We start from the raw sequence: 19,004 nt of genomic DNA on the forward strand, positions 1-19,004 counted from the left end.
AGAAGGTCTATGTGACAAAGTGAAATAAAGTGTGGTTGATTGCTTCTGTCATTTAATTGCAAGAGATATATATTGTATATACACATGAAAGAAAAATCATTTTTTTTCTACTAAATGTCGGTCAAAATTTAAATGGTTTTCATTTGGACTTGGCAACAAATGTTACATTCTTTTTCATTGCCATTCTTAACCTGCACCTTTTAAACACACTGTTACCTTCAAACCAAAAGCATCAAAAATGGCTTCAAATTATTTGAAATGAAGGCCTCTTTAAGAAAAAAGCTGTGTAGATCAGACTTGAAAGAGGTGTGGATGTGGCAGAAGTGGAATACATAGAGTATAACACAGCAGCTTCGTTTTATAACACACTGATTCAATGCATTCTTGGGTTATTGGCAACACTGGATAAACTTAAGTCTTCTTTTCTCCCAAATTCTGTCAGTCAGTCATCGTCTGAGCTGCTGTCATCCTCAGCCTCTGATAGGTCGGCAATGGGAAACCGCAAGATGGCAGCCACTCCACACAGCTGAGTCAGTTCTGAGGAGACAGTCAATGGTAAATCAGCCAGAACCTGACACAGCCGGCTGATTTCATTTTTAAGTACAGAAGTGCAAACAGTATGATAATAACATAAGATTCACTCTTGGTGGTTTGTGACATGAGGAATACTTTCAAAGTACTAATGTTTAAAAATACACAGAGCTAAAAAGGATCTTAGCCCCACCGAGGAGAAAAGTCACGTTACGCCACTAACCCACCTGTGTGAAAAAAATCTCTCCACAGTATCTCTCTGCGCCGTGTCACGTTGTAAATTCAGATGGATTTTGATTGGCTGTCAGTGTTTCTATCGTTCATCAAATCGCTCTGAAAGTGATCCCAACGATATTGTTCGCCACTGTCATCGTTATGGTTGTAGTGTGGATTCAGCCATCCACTTAAGTTAGAACGATATTTAAAACTATATATTTATAGTTATCATTCTTGTTGTGGACGGCCCTTAATCCACTCTTTTAATCTGTCTTTTTTTTTTTAAATGAGTCGTGAAGCCGACAGGAAAGTTGAACTTTACTTTTAATGAAATCAAACAAAGAGAAGTTCTCCCCTCGTTTCAAATAGTCAAAAATCGATACTAGAGTAACCTACTTCCTTGTCCAGCTGCTGCAATAAATATGCAGAGCTGAGAACAAATTGCACAACACTGCACAAATTCATCTGAGAAGTGTTTGATGGTTATTTATTTGTGCTTTAGAACGTCACTGCGAAACAATCATAAAGTAAGCTTCATTTATCCCTCCCTACTGCACAATGACAGATTCAAGTAGCTACAAAACATTAGTTGGTATACAGTACTGGTATACAGATGGATTGGAGTATGTGATGTTAGCTGTTCACTGAATGGGACGTGAAAGCCCCGCCCATTTCTAATTGTTATGAATGCCTCCCAGTTGACCCTGATGATTTATCATGACCAGGGATATACCCATGTAGACTGGCTTGGTTTGACTTTCCAAAAAGGAGGGTTGAACCCTAAACAGACAACCTCAGCCTAACTCTGGTAGGTGTTGTGAAAGAGGTATTAAAGAGATACGCTAGAATGATACAGACACACCAGCGCACTAGTATTAATCCTCACAACGGCGTAGGCCACTTACAGTTGGCCGCGTACAGACTACGTACTACTTTATATCATGCACATACATGTATGCATATACTGTACATGAATTCAATACATTATTCCACTAAACAACAGTTGGTGGTAGTAATGTGCTAAGAAGAATAGCAATGTGTCATCAGAGTCGGTAAAGAAGAAGACTGCAATAAGCAGTGCAAACATGGACGTAAACATTGAAATTATGTTTCTAAAATCTGCCGTGCAAATGTTTGGTGAGGAACGGTATACATTCCACATCTTTGTTAGGCCTCAAGGATACCCACAATGCCTTTTAGTGAAGAATACTAAATGTAAACATTCTCCACGGAGTACCTTTATTTAAGATTATGCTTAAATAATGCTTTGGATAAATAAATAATATAGACATGTTTATAAAAAACGTCTGTCTTTTTAATGTAGAACAAATAAAAATCAGAATGGGTTTATAACTTACGTTCACCAGACACATGGAGGCTTGAGAATATTCTGCACGAAAAAGAGAAAATTGATCAGCTGGATGCTCAGCAAAGGATATATTGAGAAATACGTTAACATTCTTAGAGAATGTTAACATAGTCAGTCTTTTAAAAAGGTAACTGGTACCTAACATTGCCACCGCCATTGTCTCTCACGCTGTCCACCAACCGAACGTAACGATTCCTCGTGGTGACATCCTGATGTCTGGACATATGAATGGACACATAAAGCATGCACTGTTACACAGAGCAGATTTGATTGTGCCGGACTGTGTTTACATCACTGTTTGAAACCAATAGAGTTACAGGAGTAGGTGAAGGGATATTTGTATAGCTGAGAATTAAAGGCCCTAAGTGTGTAATTTAATGTGATTTTTGTGTATTTTACATTATTCTGATGGCATACGTGTTTGATTGGATTTTTGATGGACAGAAATTAGACAATCCAGGAGAAAACTGTTAATAGCTAAACATATATCTCAGCAGCAACTAACCTGCGCTGTGTGTTTAAAATGGATAACCTAAAGAATGACTCAGTATTTACCTGAACAGCTTATCGCTTATCAACAAGGTGTCGATGGCGAGGGCGTCAGCAGCTTTCTCCACATGAGCTAGTCTGTGAAAGCAAAGATAGAAAGATACAAAAGTTGTCGATTATCAGTGTGAATGAATGAGGACTCTGGGGGTCGACTGTTCTAGTCCATTATCACTCACCCATAGAAGGCTCTGTCAGGCTCATGCTGGAGCATCTTGTAGAAATCTTCCAGGGCTTTTACTTCTCCTGCTGCCTGAAAGTTAAACATGCATACAGTTAGTCACTTTTTTGTTGATAAGATTATCAAGCAAGCTGACAAATCACAGAATGCATAGTCACCTTGGTATCAGAAAGCCTACTTGTCACAGTGGGGTCAGAAAGGATTTCTGCAAAACAAGCATTTCACTAAGTTTTCACTTTTTGATGAGATTTGATTGTTTTATTCTTAGGGCCCACCAGCTCGTACCTTTGAGTGAGTACTTATGACCTGATGATGAGTGGACCAGCATGAATTTGGGCCGATTCTCCAGCAGGATCTTGTTGTCCTGTCGCACCGCCTCTTTAAAAAGGTAGGTGATGAACTGGTCCTTCACAAACCCTGGACTGGCAACCAGTATGCACTTCACCACTAGTAGAAGGCAAGGAAGAGAAATCCAAATCAAAACGTTTATAATGTTTGACGGAAACAAGCAAAGATTATGGGGCAACAAATACAAACCACAACAATCCCAGAAACATGACATGCAGCGCAGTAGATGAGAGGCTCACAGCAAAGCAACACGTGGTGGGGACAACACATTAAAAAGGGAGAAGTGTGTGACACAAAACAGGAACATACGGTATGTGTATGTATGTGTAAGTGTGTCGGTGTCTACACAGCAGCACTACCATCAAAATTGATGTGGCGAAGAATTGCCTGCATCACAGCCTCATAGAACCTCTCCAGAGCCTGCAAACAGAGAGACAAGTAGTTTGACATCAGCCTATGTGACAAATACACCAGGTCCCAATGCTGAGGGACTGTGTTAAAAAAACCATGGTGGGGTCGTCTTACACCTATGACTAACCCAAAACGTTATTATACATCCAACACTCTGATTCTTGCCTTGATGCTGATTCTTTTTGAGATGGTAAAATGGAATTAGAAATAACAGTAAGCCTTAGTTTCATATGTTTATTACAAAATATTTTTAAATGACGATTTAGAAATGTGATTGTTATGTAGATTCATTTTACTGTTACCCTATTTTGCTTACTATAGATGAGACAATACATTTAAAAGTGTTAAATATGTCTAATTGTGTATATCTGCCTGCCTTGCTTTTTAATGAAGACTTCTTGAGGATAAGAAGCACTCTGAATAGAACATGTGTTGCAAAAGGAGAGAATTGTCTCATAATTAGAGGTGGTCGAGCTAACACACTACCTACACTTGCTGACTTTATCTTCCCATCAGTCTTCCCACCATCCATCCATTCATTCTATCTTCATATCATCAGTTTATTACAACTGTGCAGTTACAGAAAGCTGACCTACCTTCTCGTGCTGAGTGCAGCTCCCCCTTCTCTTGCGAGGAATGGTGACCTCCACTTTTGCACGGAGCAGAGTCATGGCGGGGGTCACCAGCACCAGGTTGGCCAGACCCTCCTGCATTACCACAGCTGCCACATCTGCCTTCTGGGTTGCATCACATGCCTGCTCTAAATTGTAGACAAGGCAACGATGAATGTGAGGTAGTACTTTGTGACGTTATCAACAAATGTACTGTTACACTGGTAACTGTAGTTGAGTTGAGTTATTACTTAGGATTTCAAAAACACTTTCTACTTAGATGTAAGTTATTGTGGCAAAGATTACAGCAGCACTGACTCAGTGGACCTCCAGTCCTTCAAATACATGAACCCCATCTATAAGTTTCTTCCCTCCTGTTTCTCCCTATTCTGTTCCCATGGCAACACTCTCTCTTGGTTGGCAATGTATATAAATTAAACAAGAGGACTGTGCATTGTAAAATAAACCCAGTATGCATGTCACCCTGTCAGTCAGCCAATGCAATATATATATATATATATAAACAAACTGTCATATAACGACAGTACCTGGCATAATGGTCAAACATTATATTCAGCAGAACGCTTAAATTGTCCAAGATTAAAGTGGTTAAAGGAGAATTCCGGCCAATTTTTATGTTAATCTTGATCGCTATAGCTACGCGAGTACTTTCGATAGAAAAAACCAAGACGTGACATGAACTGTCCTCTGGAGGACATAGCCACACCACCACCGCTCCGTGGATTTTTATTGGGATGATTATCACAGAAGCCTGTCTGAATACACTCACCAGACGGCAGCTAACGGCTAGCAGGGCAAGCTAGCTACCGGCAGGATCGAGACAGGGACCAGGGTAGGTGAATTTAAACAATGTCTGAGTTGAAAACGCATCTTGTTGACACGTAAGGGCCCTATTCATGTGGCACAGACATATTAATTGCATTTTGTGTCTGTTAAGAGGCACAAAGGCACTCTAAAACTTGCCCCGACCACTGCCGTTTTAGCTCAGGGGACGCTTGTAGTACGTAGCTGCAGCGTCTCCGTGTTGCCTGCACTGATTCGGGTCAGGGTTTTTTCTATCGAAAGTACTCGCGTAGCTATAGCGATGAAGATTTACGTAAAAATTGGCCGGAATTCTCCTTTAATAACAGCATTAAAACCAAGTGTATAGTCCAGAACAGTCCATGTAGAAAGTAACCTTGAGTCATCAAAACAAGCAAACTTCTCCAAATATGGAATACTTTGTTTGAACTGTAGAGTGTTTGTTTCTGTGGATTGGTTCATTTGCGTCACTAGAGAAAAATGTTATTCAAACTGGAGTAATGACTGCACTAAGAATGGCTGAAATGTCTTAATCCTCTTTCAAGAGAACTGTTGGAAGTCTGTTAGAAGTGTGAACAAATCTGAATTAAATACAAGAAATGACTTTAAAATGCATTTTTATGTGTATAGAAAATAGATGCTAAGATTATGACCACTGAGTGTGCATTTGCTAAAGCCTGTGCCATTCTGTCTGGTAAACAAGATACATGTGAGTCCATGTTTTTACTGTTTACAAGTCCTGGTTGATTTTTGCTGTGATTATTCTGAACAAAACAAATCATAATCTCAGCCAAATGTAAACAGTAACACCTGCTTACCGATTCTATCCAGCACAACGCTGTCCCAGCTCTTTTTAGCCAGAGTGAACTTCCTGTTGAGCTCAAGCTCAATAGTGTGGTAGGCCCCCATCTGATGAGTGAAGAAGAGAACATAATCACAACTACGTATATCAAGCAGGAGTTTAAATTAAGACAAATGAATAGTATGATGCCAGGTTGCTTAGAAGTCTCAGACCTTGACATATTGGTTCTCCTCTAGGTTAGTGCCCTTAACTCTCAGCTGGCAGGCCTGGGAGTCAAAGTCGATAGTCGTCACACTTAAGGTCAGAGTAGTGCGAACTCTGGAGCTGCCCACACTTCCAGTAGGTGACTCTGTCTGCACCTTCCTGTGGGAACAGGGAAAAGGGACTTTAGTTATGTGTGTATTTGAGACCAAAACACTGAGTGATACAGAGAGAGAGTGAGTGAGGGAAGAAACTGGAAAGCTGACAATCATTTACAAACACAGATTGACTTTAATAAACAAAGCTTTAGTAAAGCTAAACTGGACACTGACCTAAGAGCTTCACTGGGGTATTGGAAACATTACATCTACATACTTGCATTTGTGTCGTGTGAAGGCATAACGAGCTACAAATCAAGAATGCTTGAGCGCTAGTTTTTAACAATATGGTACATGTGGCTATTGGGTACATTGTAAAAGTTAGACATTGAAAAAAAATAGTATTTAAATATATTGTTTATTGGCTCAAAATTGGCACCATCTTTCCTTAATGTCATCTTGACAGAAATTGCACAAATTGCAAAACGTATTTAATACTATTGTGATTCCTATGATGATCAAGATATATGGCTGAAGTAGATTTGAAGTATTTCGATGGCTGAGAAAGGCTGGAAATATATATGTCTGAAAACAGAAGTCTATGTGTTTATACAGCTTTCTGTTGCAACTCTCCAAGTCAACCTGCGTGGCTGGCTGCATTGTGTTGGGTGTATCACATCGGATCAGTGGTTGTTTTGGAGGTGGATGGAAGCTAACCCTTGAGTAGCTTGCCCTTGATACTATACTACATGTGTGCAGTATTTGAGTCCAAGACAAATGTCCCTAAAAGGGACAATAAAGTATATTGATTCGTATAAATGCATACTGTGGCAGAGTAGGAGATTTTAATCCTTATCAGCTAATGGAAGAATGAAGCACTGACAAATGAAATGGGTCCAGAAAGATGCTGCATTGTCAATTCTGCAGTGCTATACAAGATTACAAAGCCAACAACCTCCTCCATGGGGCTGAAAAAACTGTCAGTAATTTGGGTGTGCACCACAGGGCTTGAAATGCCTTTTATTTGATAGAAGTGAGTGGTTACCTGATAGTGGAGGCTCTCAGGCTGTCCCCCACTTGCAGCAGGTTGTAGGTGTGCCACATATCCTCCGCCTCCTCTGGCATCAGAGTCACCTGACTGAAGAAGTGCAAGTAAGCAATCAATAAGCCAGGCTCTGAGTTGGTGTCTTTCATGTTAGTGGACATGCTCTACTTTTAAGATGTCTAGCCATTATTGGGTGTCATTGCACAGATGGTGTAATGATGCAGAAGCATCCATGCTGCTTTAGTAATTATGGAGTGTACATCAATGATGACACAATCGGGGTTCGTTTTGTTTACGTTATTAAAACCAAAGCTATATCCACAGAGCCATACAGCCTATGCTCATATGGTTATAGTCCGTGTCCTGCATGCGCGTTATATATTAACGACAAATTGGAATATTTCCGTACTAACTAATCCACAACTTCCCACGTGTTTCCACGCTCGTACAGGTGAATGTAAATCACATTTAACACACCTACGTTGACACGTACAATCAGCTGCATAGCATGCTGGTTAGCTTGCTAACATTAGCCAGTCACTCACCCGGCATTATCTTTCTCAATGTCTTTTTGGAGCAACTTCATGGTTGTATGATATAAACCACAGTATTATTAGCGTAAAATAGATAGGTTACCGTGTATCCGAGTTAGAGTCATGCTTATCTCACAGTAAATTAGCAAACAAACTAGCTAAGCCATCTCTTTAATTCAGAATGAACTTGTGAACTACTCGGTGCGTGCGTGTAGCCAGGCGCTAGGACATTGCGTCATGCCAAAACGTCGTCAATTCTTCCCATTTTGGTCACTTCCGTGGGTGTCGCTTTACTGCGCAACAAATACAGAGCGATACAAACACGAATATTTCAGTAAATGTGGACAAACGCGGTTAATCTTGCATTGTTTGACAAAATCTTCCATTTAAGGCCAACAAAACGTGAGATATATCCGAGAAAGACTGTTCTTTTTACATTGTGGTTTGAGATAAGTAAATGCTGACCGACGTTGAAAACAGCCAATCCGGGAGAATAATAGCTCCTCCAACTCCCGCCTATTGGAAAAACTGACCAATGGGAACGCGGGAACATTCAGACCATTTCCGTTCAACCTCGCTTTGAGCTAACGCTCGTATAGCTTTTTTTTTTGTCGATGGCATGGTGCTAGTAGCTACGGCAGAAATATCGTTGTCACGAGAAATTACGAATGCTTTAAGTTAATTCTGATGTCTAATGGAAAATAGTTGACTAAGGCGGATTCCTGAAGTACATGACAGCCATCACGTCTTTAACTATTCAGCACCAAGCCTCATATTTTGAGGTTGCAAAATCTGCCCCAAGGTTAGCTAGCTAGCGGGCTAACGATAGCCGATTAACGCTACTAGTTGAGCTAACGGTAACTCCGTAGCCAGTTAACAAGTTACTAAGTCTTAAATTCGTCGGAGTGATTAGAAACCGACCAGAATAGAGGAATAGCATGGCCGAAGCCGATAAGTTGAACATCGACTCCATTATACAACGTCTGCTGGAAGGTAAGACAGTATTTAACTCGATGTTTATTCACAGAGGTAGCCATTTTAGCTAACAGAGGCTAGACAACGATAGCACCTAGGCTATGTTAGCCTGAGTTCATCTCTAACAAAACACAGGCTATTGAATGACCGCCAGTTATGTTTGGTCAATAGCATCCTTCTTGCAGCAAATTAACGTTTTGTTGTTTCCGCTCGAACGCATTAAATAGCCTACCTAGCAAACGCTTTATTTGTTTTACTCTGCCCGAGAAAGTATCCACACATTAGATACTTAACGTTACCTGGAGCGATGTGCATCTTTTATTAAATTCGTCGTCCATAATGGAACGCTACTCTTGTTCAAAGAATCCTTTAACGAAATTGACCTTTCTTGCTAGCCAATTTTTTTTGGGCAGTAAGGTCGAAATATAAATACACTGCCAACTGGAAAATTGGAATCTGTTTTACATGTATTACTGTATAACGTTATCATCAGGTGGCGTTTTTGAGTTTGGCCATAGTGGTCTTGAAGTATTTTCAGATTCCAAATGAAATTTATTGCCAAACGTAAGTTTTCACTTGCATGAAATGTGCCTTGGTGTGTCTGGTGCTAACAATAAACATATGTAAAGGGAATAGACAACAGAGCAATGTACTGCAACAGTCAAGAACGTACATATAGAATAGAAACATTGCAATAAGAGTGTGTAAAATATGAAAAAGAGATTGCAATGGATTTTTTTGTACATCCAAACGAGTTATATTTGGAGGGAGGGCTCTGAGAAGTAATTTAGAAAATGCCCCATATCCACGCAATAGCACCCTGGGTGGTATCAGAAAGTCACAAGTCGTTCCAATTTTTACTATTTATGGGGCACCTCAGGATTCATTTCTAAAAGCTGCTCTTTGGCTGCATTTAGCGGCATAGTAGAAAAACTGAGCACCATAAGTTTACATTTTTGACTTTTTTGTTGAAAATTAATACTCCTAGTTTAAATTCCCATTGTAAAATCAATCTACTGTATCACCTGACTTTTCTTCCACATTTCAACCTGTAAATCATACATCTTTTATACAATCATGATTGCTCGGATGACGAAGTAAAGAGTCAAAGATTATACAACAGCATGCACGCTAGACTTGAGCTGGTGTAAACATTTTCAATCCCGTTTGATATCATGCCAAATACCGACCAGTATACCGAATTTTCCCTCTAAGTGTTGCACTTATCTCAGCCCCTCTCAAGTGAGACAGGTGAGAGAGCCCATAATAAGAATATAGCGACTCTAGACCACATGGTGGCAGTAATGCGCCTCTAACCTACATTGAGGTTATAACAAAGACATCTTTGGTTATAGTAATAACTCTTTGGTTAGGTGTTTACACTTTGCCTTGTCTTTTTCAGCTCACTTCTTTCGTCGGCTTCAAATCCAACATATTTCCATCTCGGCTGTGCAGTTTTAGTTTTCTTTGAGACTAACTGCCATCACTCAAACACAAACTTTCTAGTAACGTTAAGCAAACAGTGTGCGCCGTTCCCCCTCTCACCCATACTCCCATTGCTACTGAAATGTAATCTCCTTCACAGCGCCGCTCAACAGAATTAACGGTCAGGCACTAGCGGCTCTTTTAGTTCATTTATATACACGTTGTCATATTGCTTATTACCAGTGTTCGGCAAGCTATTGGAAAGTTTAGTAAGCTAACGTTACCAGTAATTCAACAGTAAATGAAGCTTCCCTACACTGAAGTGAACGTTAGACCCCCAAATAAGTGAAGCAAGCTATTAGCTAACATTACATCAACATGGCAATAGCAGTTTACTACATCAAAGCTTTTAATTTGCCAGGAGGTGACATAGTGACAAATGCCGGTTCAACCTGTTTGCATAAAATCAAACCAGTTTAGCCTTGTACCGGTGAAAATGGAAATCAGCCCAACTCTAATGCACACTACATGTCAACTTGTTCTGTCCATGGCAGTCTGCCTTATTTAGCTTAGAACATGTGAATAATATTCTAGGTTGTGTTTTCCCTTTTTAGGAATAAAATCTCACTTTACACTGAATTCAAATCAAAATGTTGCACATATTTTTGAATAACAAATGAGTATAATTAACAAACTCTGCCATGTTTATGGTCTTTTGTTTTAAAGTGCTATTTTGTACTCATTGCATTTTTCGGTCACAGTGAAAGGCTCCAGACCTGGCAAAAATGTTCAGCTGACAGAGAATGAAATCCGTGGTCTCTGCCTCAAATCCCGGGAGATCTTCCTCAGCCAGCCAATCCTGCTCGAACTTGAGGCGCCCCTGAAGATTTGTGGTGAGGCTTAGTTGTGTTCTTTAGAGTCGGGGGAATTCTCAAGTGTGGTCACATAGAATTTACAAACACTCTTAGATGGCTGTTGTAGCTTATAGTGCTAGACTATTATGAGAAAGCTTACATTATGTTGATATAGTGCATGGCTTTCCACATAATTACAGAACTATAGGGATGAGCTAATACAACTGGCTTGCCTGTACAGTACTGTTTTGCACTTCAAGTCTCTCTGAAATTGCCATCCTGTGTCATACTGCTGATGCCACTTAATAAAGAATGCTAGTTTAAAAGAACAGTCTGCAAATTTCAGGAACTACCAAAGTTTGCAGTGTGGTGCGAATCACCAGTATCCTCTCACTAAATGCAAGCTTGCAAATTCAGTTGTCTCATCACTAAAAACAGTTCAGGCAACACCAGAATAACAGAGTGTGCATTTAAAATAATGCAAAGCCAAGCATGGAATGAAGTGTTGCAGGGGCCAATTGTTGTTGTACGTTTTGTTGTGCACATACACACAGCATGATAATTACACATTTGACCAACATTACTGTTTCCACTCTAATACGGCTCGTTTCTCCAGGTGATGTTCATGGGCAGTACTATGATCTGCTGAGGCTGTTTGAATATGGAGGCTTTCCACCAGAGAGCAACTACCTGTTCCTGGGTGACTATGTAGACAGAGGCAAGCAGTCCCTGGAGACCATCTGCCTGTTGCTGGCATACAAGATCAAATACCCAGAAAACTTCTTTCTGCTGAGAGGAAACCATGAGTGCGCTTCCATTAACAGAATATATGGCTTCTACGATGAGTGTAAGTCATGTGACATGCCTACAGATACAAACGGACATTAATCATGCCAAGCCTGTAGGCTTTTGTGTAGTCTAGGTCAGTGTTTCTAAAATGGGTGTATGCAAGATTTGTAAAGAGTAGATTTAAAAAAAGTGAAACTGACTTATTTGTAATAACAAAAGCCACAGCACAGATGCAGTGATTATTCAGTCAGGTTTATGGACAATATTGTTTCTAATGTGATGTAATAGGTCCAACTGTTTAGCGTTTGTCATCAAGATTAGATTGTGATCAAGAAATTGTGGTTTTCTCCCACAGGTAAGAGGCGGTACAACATAAAGCTGTGGAAGACCTTCACCGACTGCTTCAACTGTTTGCCTGTTGCAGCCATTGTTGATGAGAAGATCTTTTGTTGCCATGGAGGTATCCTCATCAAACAATTCATTTGGTTTCTATCCAGAGCGCGCACACAAACTTGCCTCTGCACTGTTGTTACTGTCAACATAATAGTCAAAGGCCTGCTGTTGGATCTTGATTTCTTGTTTGAATATAGTTGTATATCCTTCCAGTGTTAAGGAGGCAAATGGCAAAAATGCCCCACGAAATCTCAGAATGCCCCTTAAATGTGATTCAGGGGGGGAAATTGCCCTCAAATTTATATATATAAAATAAATAATTGGTGCTATCAGTTTAACGTGTTATTAACAGCGTTAACGCAAACCCATTTTAACGGCATCCATTTTTTTATCGCAAGATTAACATTCTTTTTGGCATAGAAAACGTTGTAGTTTTTTTTTTTTTTCACATACTGTTGCAACAACTAGTAACGTTAGAAAAACTACAACACCACACCGGATCTAGTTAGACCGGAAACAAAACGGGCATGCCACACACATGCCTGTTGGGCTTGCGAGCCGGCCAAAGAGTAGTAAGCTAACGTTAGTTTTGAGTGGATGGCGAGCACGAGACGCCGAAATGGATGCCAATAAGATTCTAATTGGAAAGTTTACTTTTAAAAAGTTGCCAAATGGTTCCATTGACAAGACCAAAATGATCTGTGTGTTTTGTCGTTGTGAACTGAGCTATCATCGCAGCACGTCCAGTCTGAAATACCACTTGATGGCCAAGCACACAGCTGATGCCAATTCTCCGCCCCCTCGTCAAAGCCAGGCGACAAAAGCACAAAGCAAGCCGATCCACTTTTCCATGTTAAGAGCATTAAAATGAGAAAAAATAATGGGACAAAAAGAAATCTAGGGACATTTAGAATAGATAAAAATGTGCAATTGATTGCAAGTTAACTATGACATTAATGCGATTTAAATATTCTAATCGTTGGACAGCAGTGGCGTAACGAGCCAACACCGGGCCCTTAAGCAGGATTATCAAGGCGGGCCCCCCTACTACAGCACGTGATGACGGCGCAATGTCCACAAGTAGGTTACCATCAATAGGACAAGATAGGATCATAGAGACACAGCATATAAGAGATGAGATGACTGACAAAATCAGGAGTAGCCTACGCGCACCACAACAACAACAAAAACACTGGTGAATGCGCACCACAACAACAACAAAAACACTGGTGAATGCGCACCATAACACATGAAAAAACACACAAGGGCAGTCCCTCCAGGATTTCGTGGCTTTTTTTTGTTTATTGTTGCGGCCCAAAATGTCTGATTTTGCGATAAAAGTTGCGATGTCTTTTGTATGTTTGCTGCAATGAAGTTGCAGAAGACAGTGAAAGTTGCAAAAAAAGTTTTTTGTATAGTTTGGTAAGGAACCTTACCAAAAAGGCTCAGGATGCACAAATGTTGGTATAATATGAAAATGAAGACAAAGTTTAATTTTAATTTCCTATCCTGGCCTGGGACACACATTCATATGGTTTAATAAAGTACTTATTGGACTTTAACTTAGCATTGCACTTACAATAACGACTGTAGCTGTCCTCAATGTGTGTGTGTGTGTGTGGGGAACTCATCAGACAGGATGTAAACAGCAGCAGCTTTCAGTGACTTTAGCGAGAAAAATGTTACAGTGTACATTGATGTTAAAATGTTTACAGGTTGGCAGGACAATTTTACCCGTTCTCACTCCAGCTTGGTCAGTGGCCAAATGCGATAGGGGGCCCCTGCTGTCAATATCTTCCAGTCACGCGGGCCCCTGATTGGTCCGGGCCCGTAAGCACTGCTTACCAATAGATATACGCATGTCATGTATGTACATAAATGTACATACATATATATATATATATATCTCTATATAAAAAAATGTGTATATGTTTATTTCACATTAAAAAAAGCTTTCTGCACCAGTGGAGGCAAATGTTGCCCCCCCTGTCGCTACAGTCAGTAACGACATTTATGTCCACTGCAAAAGTTGCATTTTTCTACACTGATCCTTAACCTGTTCATCAGTGATGGCTATAGAACACATTTCATTTCTAATCAAACCTACAGTACTGGGAATAAGTAGAAAGCAGTTTTGATATACAGGTACAACTTCAACAGATTGTGTTCATGACTTTTTTTTATTGCTGGACCAAATGTGTACCAATTTAACATGGCAGTGCCTTCTGTCCAAAACAATTAGTGTCACGTAGCCGTTCATGTCTTACAATGCCATGGTCAGTCACTCACAAAATGCTCATCTCAGAAACAAGCAAAATTAAAGGAGCCATTCTCTCTGTGCAGAACTTCTGACATTTAAAGAAAACATTTGATTACAAAAAGAATTAAAGGAATACAAATGTAAATAACAGTTTATTTTTGGTTTGTGTAATACTGAAAATAACATAATGTAAGACTGTAAGACCCACTGCGCAAAATATGCATACAGGCACTGATAATCATGAAGGTAAACACCCCTCTGTTGTAACGCAATTTACATAAGACAACACACAGAAAGGATATTGGATGTTTGCAAGAGATTTTCATCTGTTGAGCACACTCCAGATAAGGCCCCAATCCATAATTTATTGATCACATATGTTAATTATTATTAATTTAGGATTAATTTTTATTGTTGATTTAATCTGCGTATTTTCGGTTAACCGTTTCAGTCATCAATTTCTCAGAACCCAAGGGCACAACTTCAGATGTCTTGTTTTGTCTGGCCATCAATCCAAAACCAAAAGATGAGTTCACAGTAATACAAGACGACAAAACCACAATCAAATGATTATTAAAAGGGTTGCCGATTCATTTTCTGTTGATCGGCTGACTGTTTCAGCTCTGAATATTAATGCACAGGCGGGATTTCCTTCTGTGTTTACCAACATTAATGATGTGAACAAATGCCCCAGTGGGGCGGCTGTGTCTCAGGTGGTAGAGCGTTTGCCGACCAATCAGAAGGTTGGTGGTTTGATCCCTGGCCCTGCAGTCCCATGTCGAAGTGTCCTTGGGCAAGCCACTGAACCCCAAATTGCTCCCAATGCTGCCATCGGTGTGTGAATGTGTGTGAATGTTTGTCTGATGAGCAGGTGGAACCTTGTATGGCAGCCTCGGCCACAGTGCACGAATGTGTGTGAATGGTGACTGTAATATGTAAAAGCGCTTTGATTAGTCGTTAAGACTAGAAAAGCGCTATATAAATAGCCCATTTACATTTTCAAAGTAAATGTAGATCTTGGCCTCTGAATCAGATTAAGGTTGATTGCAGGTGTGATTATTGTTTGAGAAAATTTATTTTATATGCATTTTTTTTTTTTTATATACATTTGCCGTATTTTGGTTGTGATACTGATATCAAGATTCAAATTTGTATTTATATTTGCTGTGTCTGGTGAATCTTAGACTGAAAACAAGCAGTTAAACCAAACCCAGACTTCAGAACACCAAAAAAAAGACACTGTTTTTGTCTGACATTTAACTGTTCTACATTGAACTTCTCCAGGCCTGTCCCCGGACCTCCAGTCTATGGAGCAGGTGCGAAGGGTCATGCGCCCCACTGATGTGCCTGACCAGGGCCTCCTATGCGACCTGCTGTGGGCTGACCCGGACAAGGATGTCCTGGGCTGGGGTGAGAACGACCGTGGTGTCTCCTTCACCTTTGGCGCTGATGTGGTCACAAAGTTCCTCCACAAACACGACATGGACCTCATTTGTCGGGCCCATCAGGTCAGTGCACAACCTGGATCCTAAGGTTAAAGATATAAGAATGATAGGAAGTACAGCTAAATAAAACAAGTGCATGAATAAATTAAAAGGCAAGTCATCCCTCTTCTGTACATGTGGTTAAACCGCCAAGAGTTGGGTGTGGAACTCAGGTGTCTTGTTATGGAATAGCATCTCAATGTGCTTAGAGCAGTTTTACAGAGACAATAAGAGTAGTTTTACCCCGTTAATGTTAAAGAGGGTGGTTACCAGGTCTTTTTTATGGTTTTATTTTCTCTACAATATTTTTGTGTTGTGAATCTTTCCTCCTTTTCACATAAACTCCTTTTGTAGTTGATGCAAGGCTAGCACTTTTATCAAACAAGCGTTTCCAGCTGTTAGTGAATATTTGGAGAGAAAAAAATGTGGTGGAACTGCTGAAGTACCCCATGGCCACTTCAGCACAGTCGGATTTCAGCCAAGTTTTACTGATAACCAGGTAGGCAGTTCAAGTGATAGCAATGCATTTATGATGAATAAGCCCTTTTGTTAATATAATGCTGTAAATGAATTACATCTGGTTCTGTTTTTGTGCCGGATTTAGCGTATGCAGGTGAGAAGCAAATGTATTTAAAATGACTCCCACTCCTTACAAACACAAACTTGTCGTGAATCTGTTTTTAGGTGGTCGAGGACGGATATGAGTTCTTTGCAAAGAGGCAGCTGGTCACACTGTTCTCAGCCCCTAACTACTGCGGTGAGTTTGACAATGCCGGAGCCATGATGAGCGTAGATGAGACCCTCATGTGCTCGTTCCAGGTAAGCAAGAGACCAACTCTTAGAAAATTCAGATTCTTATAACCACAGCCTACATTTCAATATTTTTGTTGTTGCCCTTTGCTTAATTTGATCATCTTTGCCTTTTACAGATTCTCAAACCTGCAGACAAGAAGCTCTTCTATGGTGCTGGAGGGAGCTTGGGCTCTGGTCGCCCAGTCACTCCCCCAAGGAAAGCTAAGAAATGACAGCAGTAGTTTGCCCTCGACCTCCAACCTATCCCTCCTGCCCTCTCTACCTCTCTTCTCCTTTCTTTCACCAAACAGCCAGAAATCAAACCTATACCCAGGGCTTTTTTTCCTTTTTTATCTGTACTTCTTAAAACATTTAATGTTACGAATTGTCTGAGTGAGTGCGTGCGTGTGCAGATGACAAACGCATCTCGTCTGCCGGTGAGCATTATAATCATGTGTGCACGTGTACATTTTGTGTGAGAGTATTAGAGATTTATACTTTCCCCTCTCTCTTGCCACTCCTCCAGTGGAAAGGTAAAAACCACAGTGTCTGTCTGTACAGTAATTTTGACTCAAAAAGCAGGGTTTGGGAGACGGTGGGTGCTGACATAATGAATTTAGCAGCAAACCCCTGCCAGCAGGTGGCGTGTGTGTACTTGTGGAGGGGGGAAGTATTTTGTTTTCCCTGTCCTCTGTACTGTAAAATCTCAAACACAGGTGTGTGCAATGTGTGTGCGTGCGTGCGTGCATTCGCTGTCTTGCCATTCTGAGCGTGGCATATCGATATCCTTGAGCAGGAAGGAGTATGTCACCTTGTCTCAGAAGAGCAAACGCATGCTTACACCCACACACACACACGCATATGACTCTTCAGATTCATATGAGCCAGAGCTGTAAAAAAAAAACCCCATACAGTTTAGGTTTGTACAGATTTGATTACTTGAAAGAGATTTTTTGTGAATTCGTTTTGTAGTCTTTCATCAAGTTGACCAATAAAGCGAGAATCTGAGCTACAATTTCTACTAGTCATTGTTATTGTAATCCTATATCTGCTATATATTTTGAAGTGGATTTGTAATTAATCCCCTGCAAATAGCTGTTTGTGTATCTGGTTACCAGTTCTCACAGTACCAAGAGTTGCCCGTTTTTGAACAGTTTATAGGATTGAGTTTTCTGCTTAATATGAAACAGTTTGTTTCATCCAGTGTCCTTTCACATTGACCATTTATTGCAAGGCGCTTTTATTTCATTACAATTTTGAAACAAAACCTGCTGGAATAAAAAAAGTAAAACCTTCAGTAAACTGTCTTTTTCTGATATTAAGGTAGGTTTGAAAATGTATGAGGCTATTTTAGGCATGGAATTTGGTTATTTTCATTATTGATTAATCTGTCCATTATTTTTCAATTGATTCACTATTTTCTGACATTTTACAGACCAAATGATTAAACATGCCTGTCACAATCTCCTAAAGCCCAAGGTGATATCATCAAATTACTCTTGTCCATCAAATATCCCAAAATCTAATATTAAAGGCAGGGTTGTTAACTATTTCCAATATACACTTACATACTGTATATTGTTTGAAATGGTCTTTACAACTCGACGGCTATAAATAACGTATGGGCTCTGAAAAAGGAGCAAAAAAGATCTGTTATCTGTAGCTGCTGTAATCCTGTGAATTTGGGGTGGCAGTAGCTCAGTCCGTAGAGAGTTAGGTCGGGAACCCAACCGCTGGTTCAAGTCCCCGTACGGACTAAAGTACGGTGTGTGGATTGGTAGCTGGAGAGATGCAAGTTCACCTCCTGGGCACTACCAAGCACTTGCTCTTGAGCAAGTCACCATACCCCCCCCTAACTGCCAGTGCTGGGCCAGCACTGGCAGCCCACTCACTCTGACATCTCTCCATTTGTGCATGAATAGGTCCTGAGCGTGTGTGTGTGTATTTCAGGCCTTTGTGTAGTGGTTTCTAACAGTGTCAATTGTAATTTTCCCACTGGGGATCAATAAAGTATAAAAATTAAATTAAAAACACCCATCACTGTCTTGCGGTCCGCTTGGAAAGAACCTCCCTATCCCACTGCGTACTCTACCCCTCCCGTGTATGAGCCTGAGCTCAATGTGTGTCATTGCTGCATTGCTAACGGTAGTCATGCTTGTTTTAAACATTTGGTATGATAACATTAGGTGTTTGCTTACCGGTGAATGAGGCCTAAAGAAAAAAAGTGTGGTCCGCTCTGCTCTGGAACAGCGACGCAGCGGTGCTTGTGCACGTTTGTGTGGGTTGGAGCCCCGAGGGCAGGGGGAGGGGATTATACT

The 19,004-nt window shown here is 40.4% G+C and overlaps 2 protein-coding genes across 3 annotated transcripts; one reads left to right on the forward strand and one right to left on the reverse strand.

Annotated features, from left to right (window-relative positions):
- Positions 1 to 25: 25 nt before the first annotated feature.
- pelo (pelota mRNA surveillance and ribosome rescue factor) lies at positions 26 to 7,966 on the reverse strand. Of its 2 annotated transcripts, none has more exons than XM_078278749.1 (13): positions 7,818 to 7,966; positions 7,182 to 7,274; positions 6,050 to 6,200; positions 5,854 to 5,944; positions 4,199 to 4,362; positions 3,551 to 3,611; positions 3,129 to 3,290; positions 3,002 to 3,048; positions 2,842 to 2,915; positions 2,672 to 2,743; positions 2,255 to 2,332; positions 2,106 to 2,137; positions 26 to 537 (listed from the first exon to the last, which is right to left on the reverse strand). In XM_078278749.1, the coding sequence occupies exons 2-13, from the start codon at positions 7,259 to 7,261 to the stop codon at positions 443 to 445; spliced, it is 1,107 nt and encodes a 368-aa protein (XP_078134875.1). In that variant the 5' UTR covers positions 7,262 to 7,274; positions 7,818 to 7,966; the 3' UTR covers positions 26 to 442. The 2 variants fall into 2 exon arrangements, with proteins under 2 accessions (XP_078134875.1, XP_078134874.1); XM_078278748.1 differs by having other exon boundaries at positions 7,727 to 7,966.
- Positions 7,967 to 8,254: 288 nt separating this feature from the next.
- On the forward strand, positions 8,255 to 17,701 carry ppp1cab (protein phosphatase 1, catalytic subunit, alpha isozyme b). Its single transcript, XM_078278750.1, has 7 exons — positions 8,255 to 8,707; positions 10,876 to 11,007; positions 11,585 to 11,815; positions 12,113 to 12,217; positions 15,695 to 15,918; positions 16,579 to 16,713; positions 16,824 to 17,701. Exons 1-7 carry the CDS (start codon positions 8,653 to 8,655, stop codon positions 16,917 to 16,919), a joined length of 978 nt encoding a protein of 325 aa, XP_078134876.1. The 5' UTR covers positions 8,255 to 8,652; the 3' UTR covers positions 16,920 to 17,701.
- The last annotated feature ends 1,303 nt before the right edge of the window (positions 17,702 to 19,004 follow it).

Source organism: Sander vitreus, chromosome 21, assembly GCF_031162955.1.
Source record: "Sander vitreus isolate 19-12246 chromosome 21, sanVit1, whole genome shotgun sequence".
Classification (NCBI taxonomy): Eukaryota; Metazoa; Chordata; class Actinopteri; order Perciformes; family Percidae; genus Sander; species Sander vitreus.

What these genes read in the sequence shown, in the direction of transcription:
- pelo (XM_078278748.1), bottom strand. Translation starts at nt 7,767, where the DNA reads ATGAAGTTGCTCCAAAAAGACATTGAGAAAGATAATGCCGG. An exon ending in CGTTGTGCTGGATAGAATCG is followed by an intron (nt 4,363 to 5,853) that starts GTAAGCAGGTGT and finishes TCTACAATTTAG; the next exon opens with AGCAGGCATGTGATGCAACC. An exon ending in TCGCCACATCAATTTTGATG is followed by an intron (nt 3,291 to 3,550) that starts GTAGTGCTGCTG and finishes GCCTTCTACTAG; the next exon opens with TGGTGAAGTGCATACTGGTT.
- ppp1cab (XM_078278750.1), top strand. Translation starts at nt 8,653, where the DNA reads ATGGCCGAAGCCGATAAGTTGAACATCGACTCCATTATACAACGTCTG. An exon ending in TATACAACGTCTGCTGGAAG is followed by an intron (nt 8,708 to 10,875) that starts GTAAGACAGTAT and finishes TTTCGGTCACAG; the next exon opens with TGAAAGGCTCCAGACCTGGC. An exon ending in ATATGGCTTCTACGATGAGT is followed by an intron (nt 11,816 to 12,112) that starts GTAAGTCATGTG and finishes TTTCTCCCACAG; the next exon opens with GTAAGAGGCGGTACAACATA.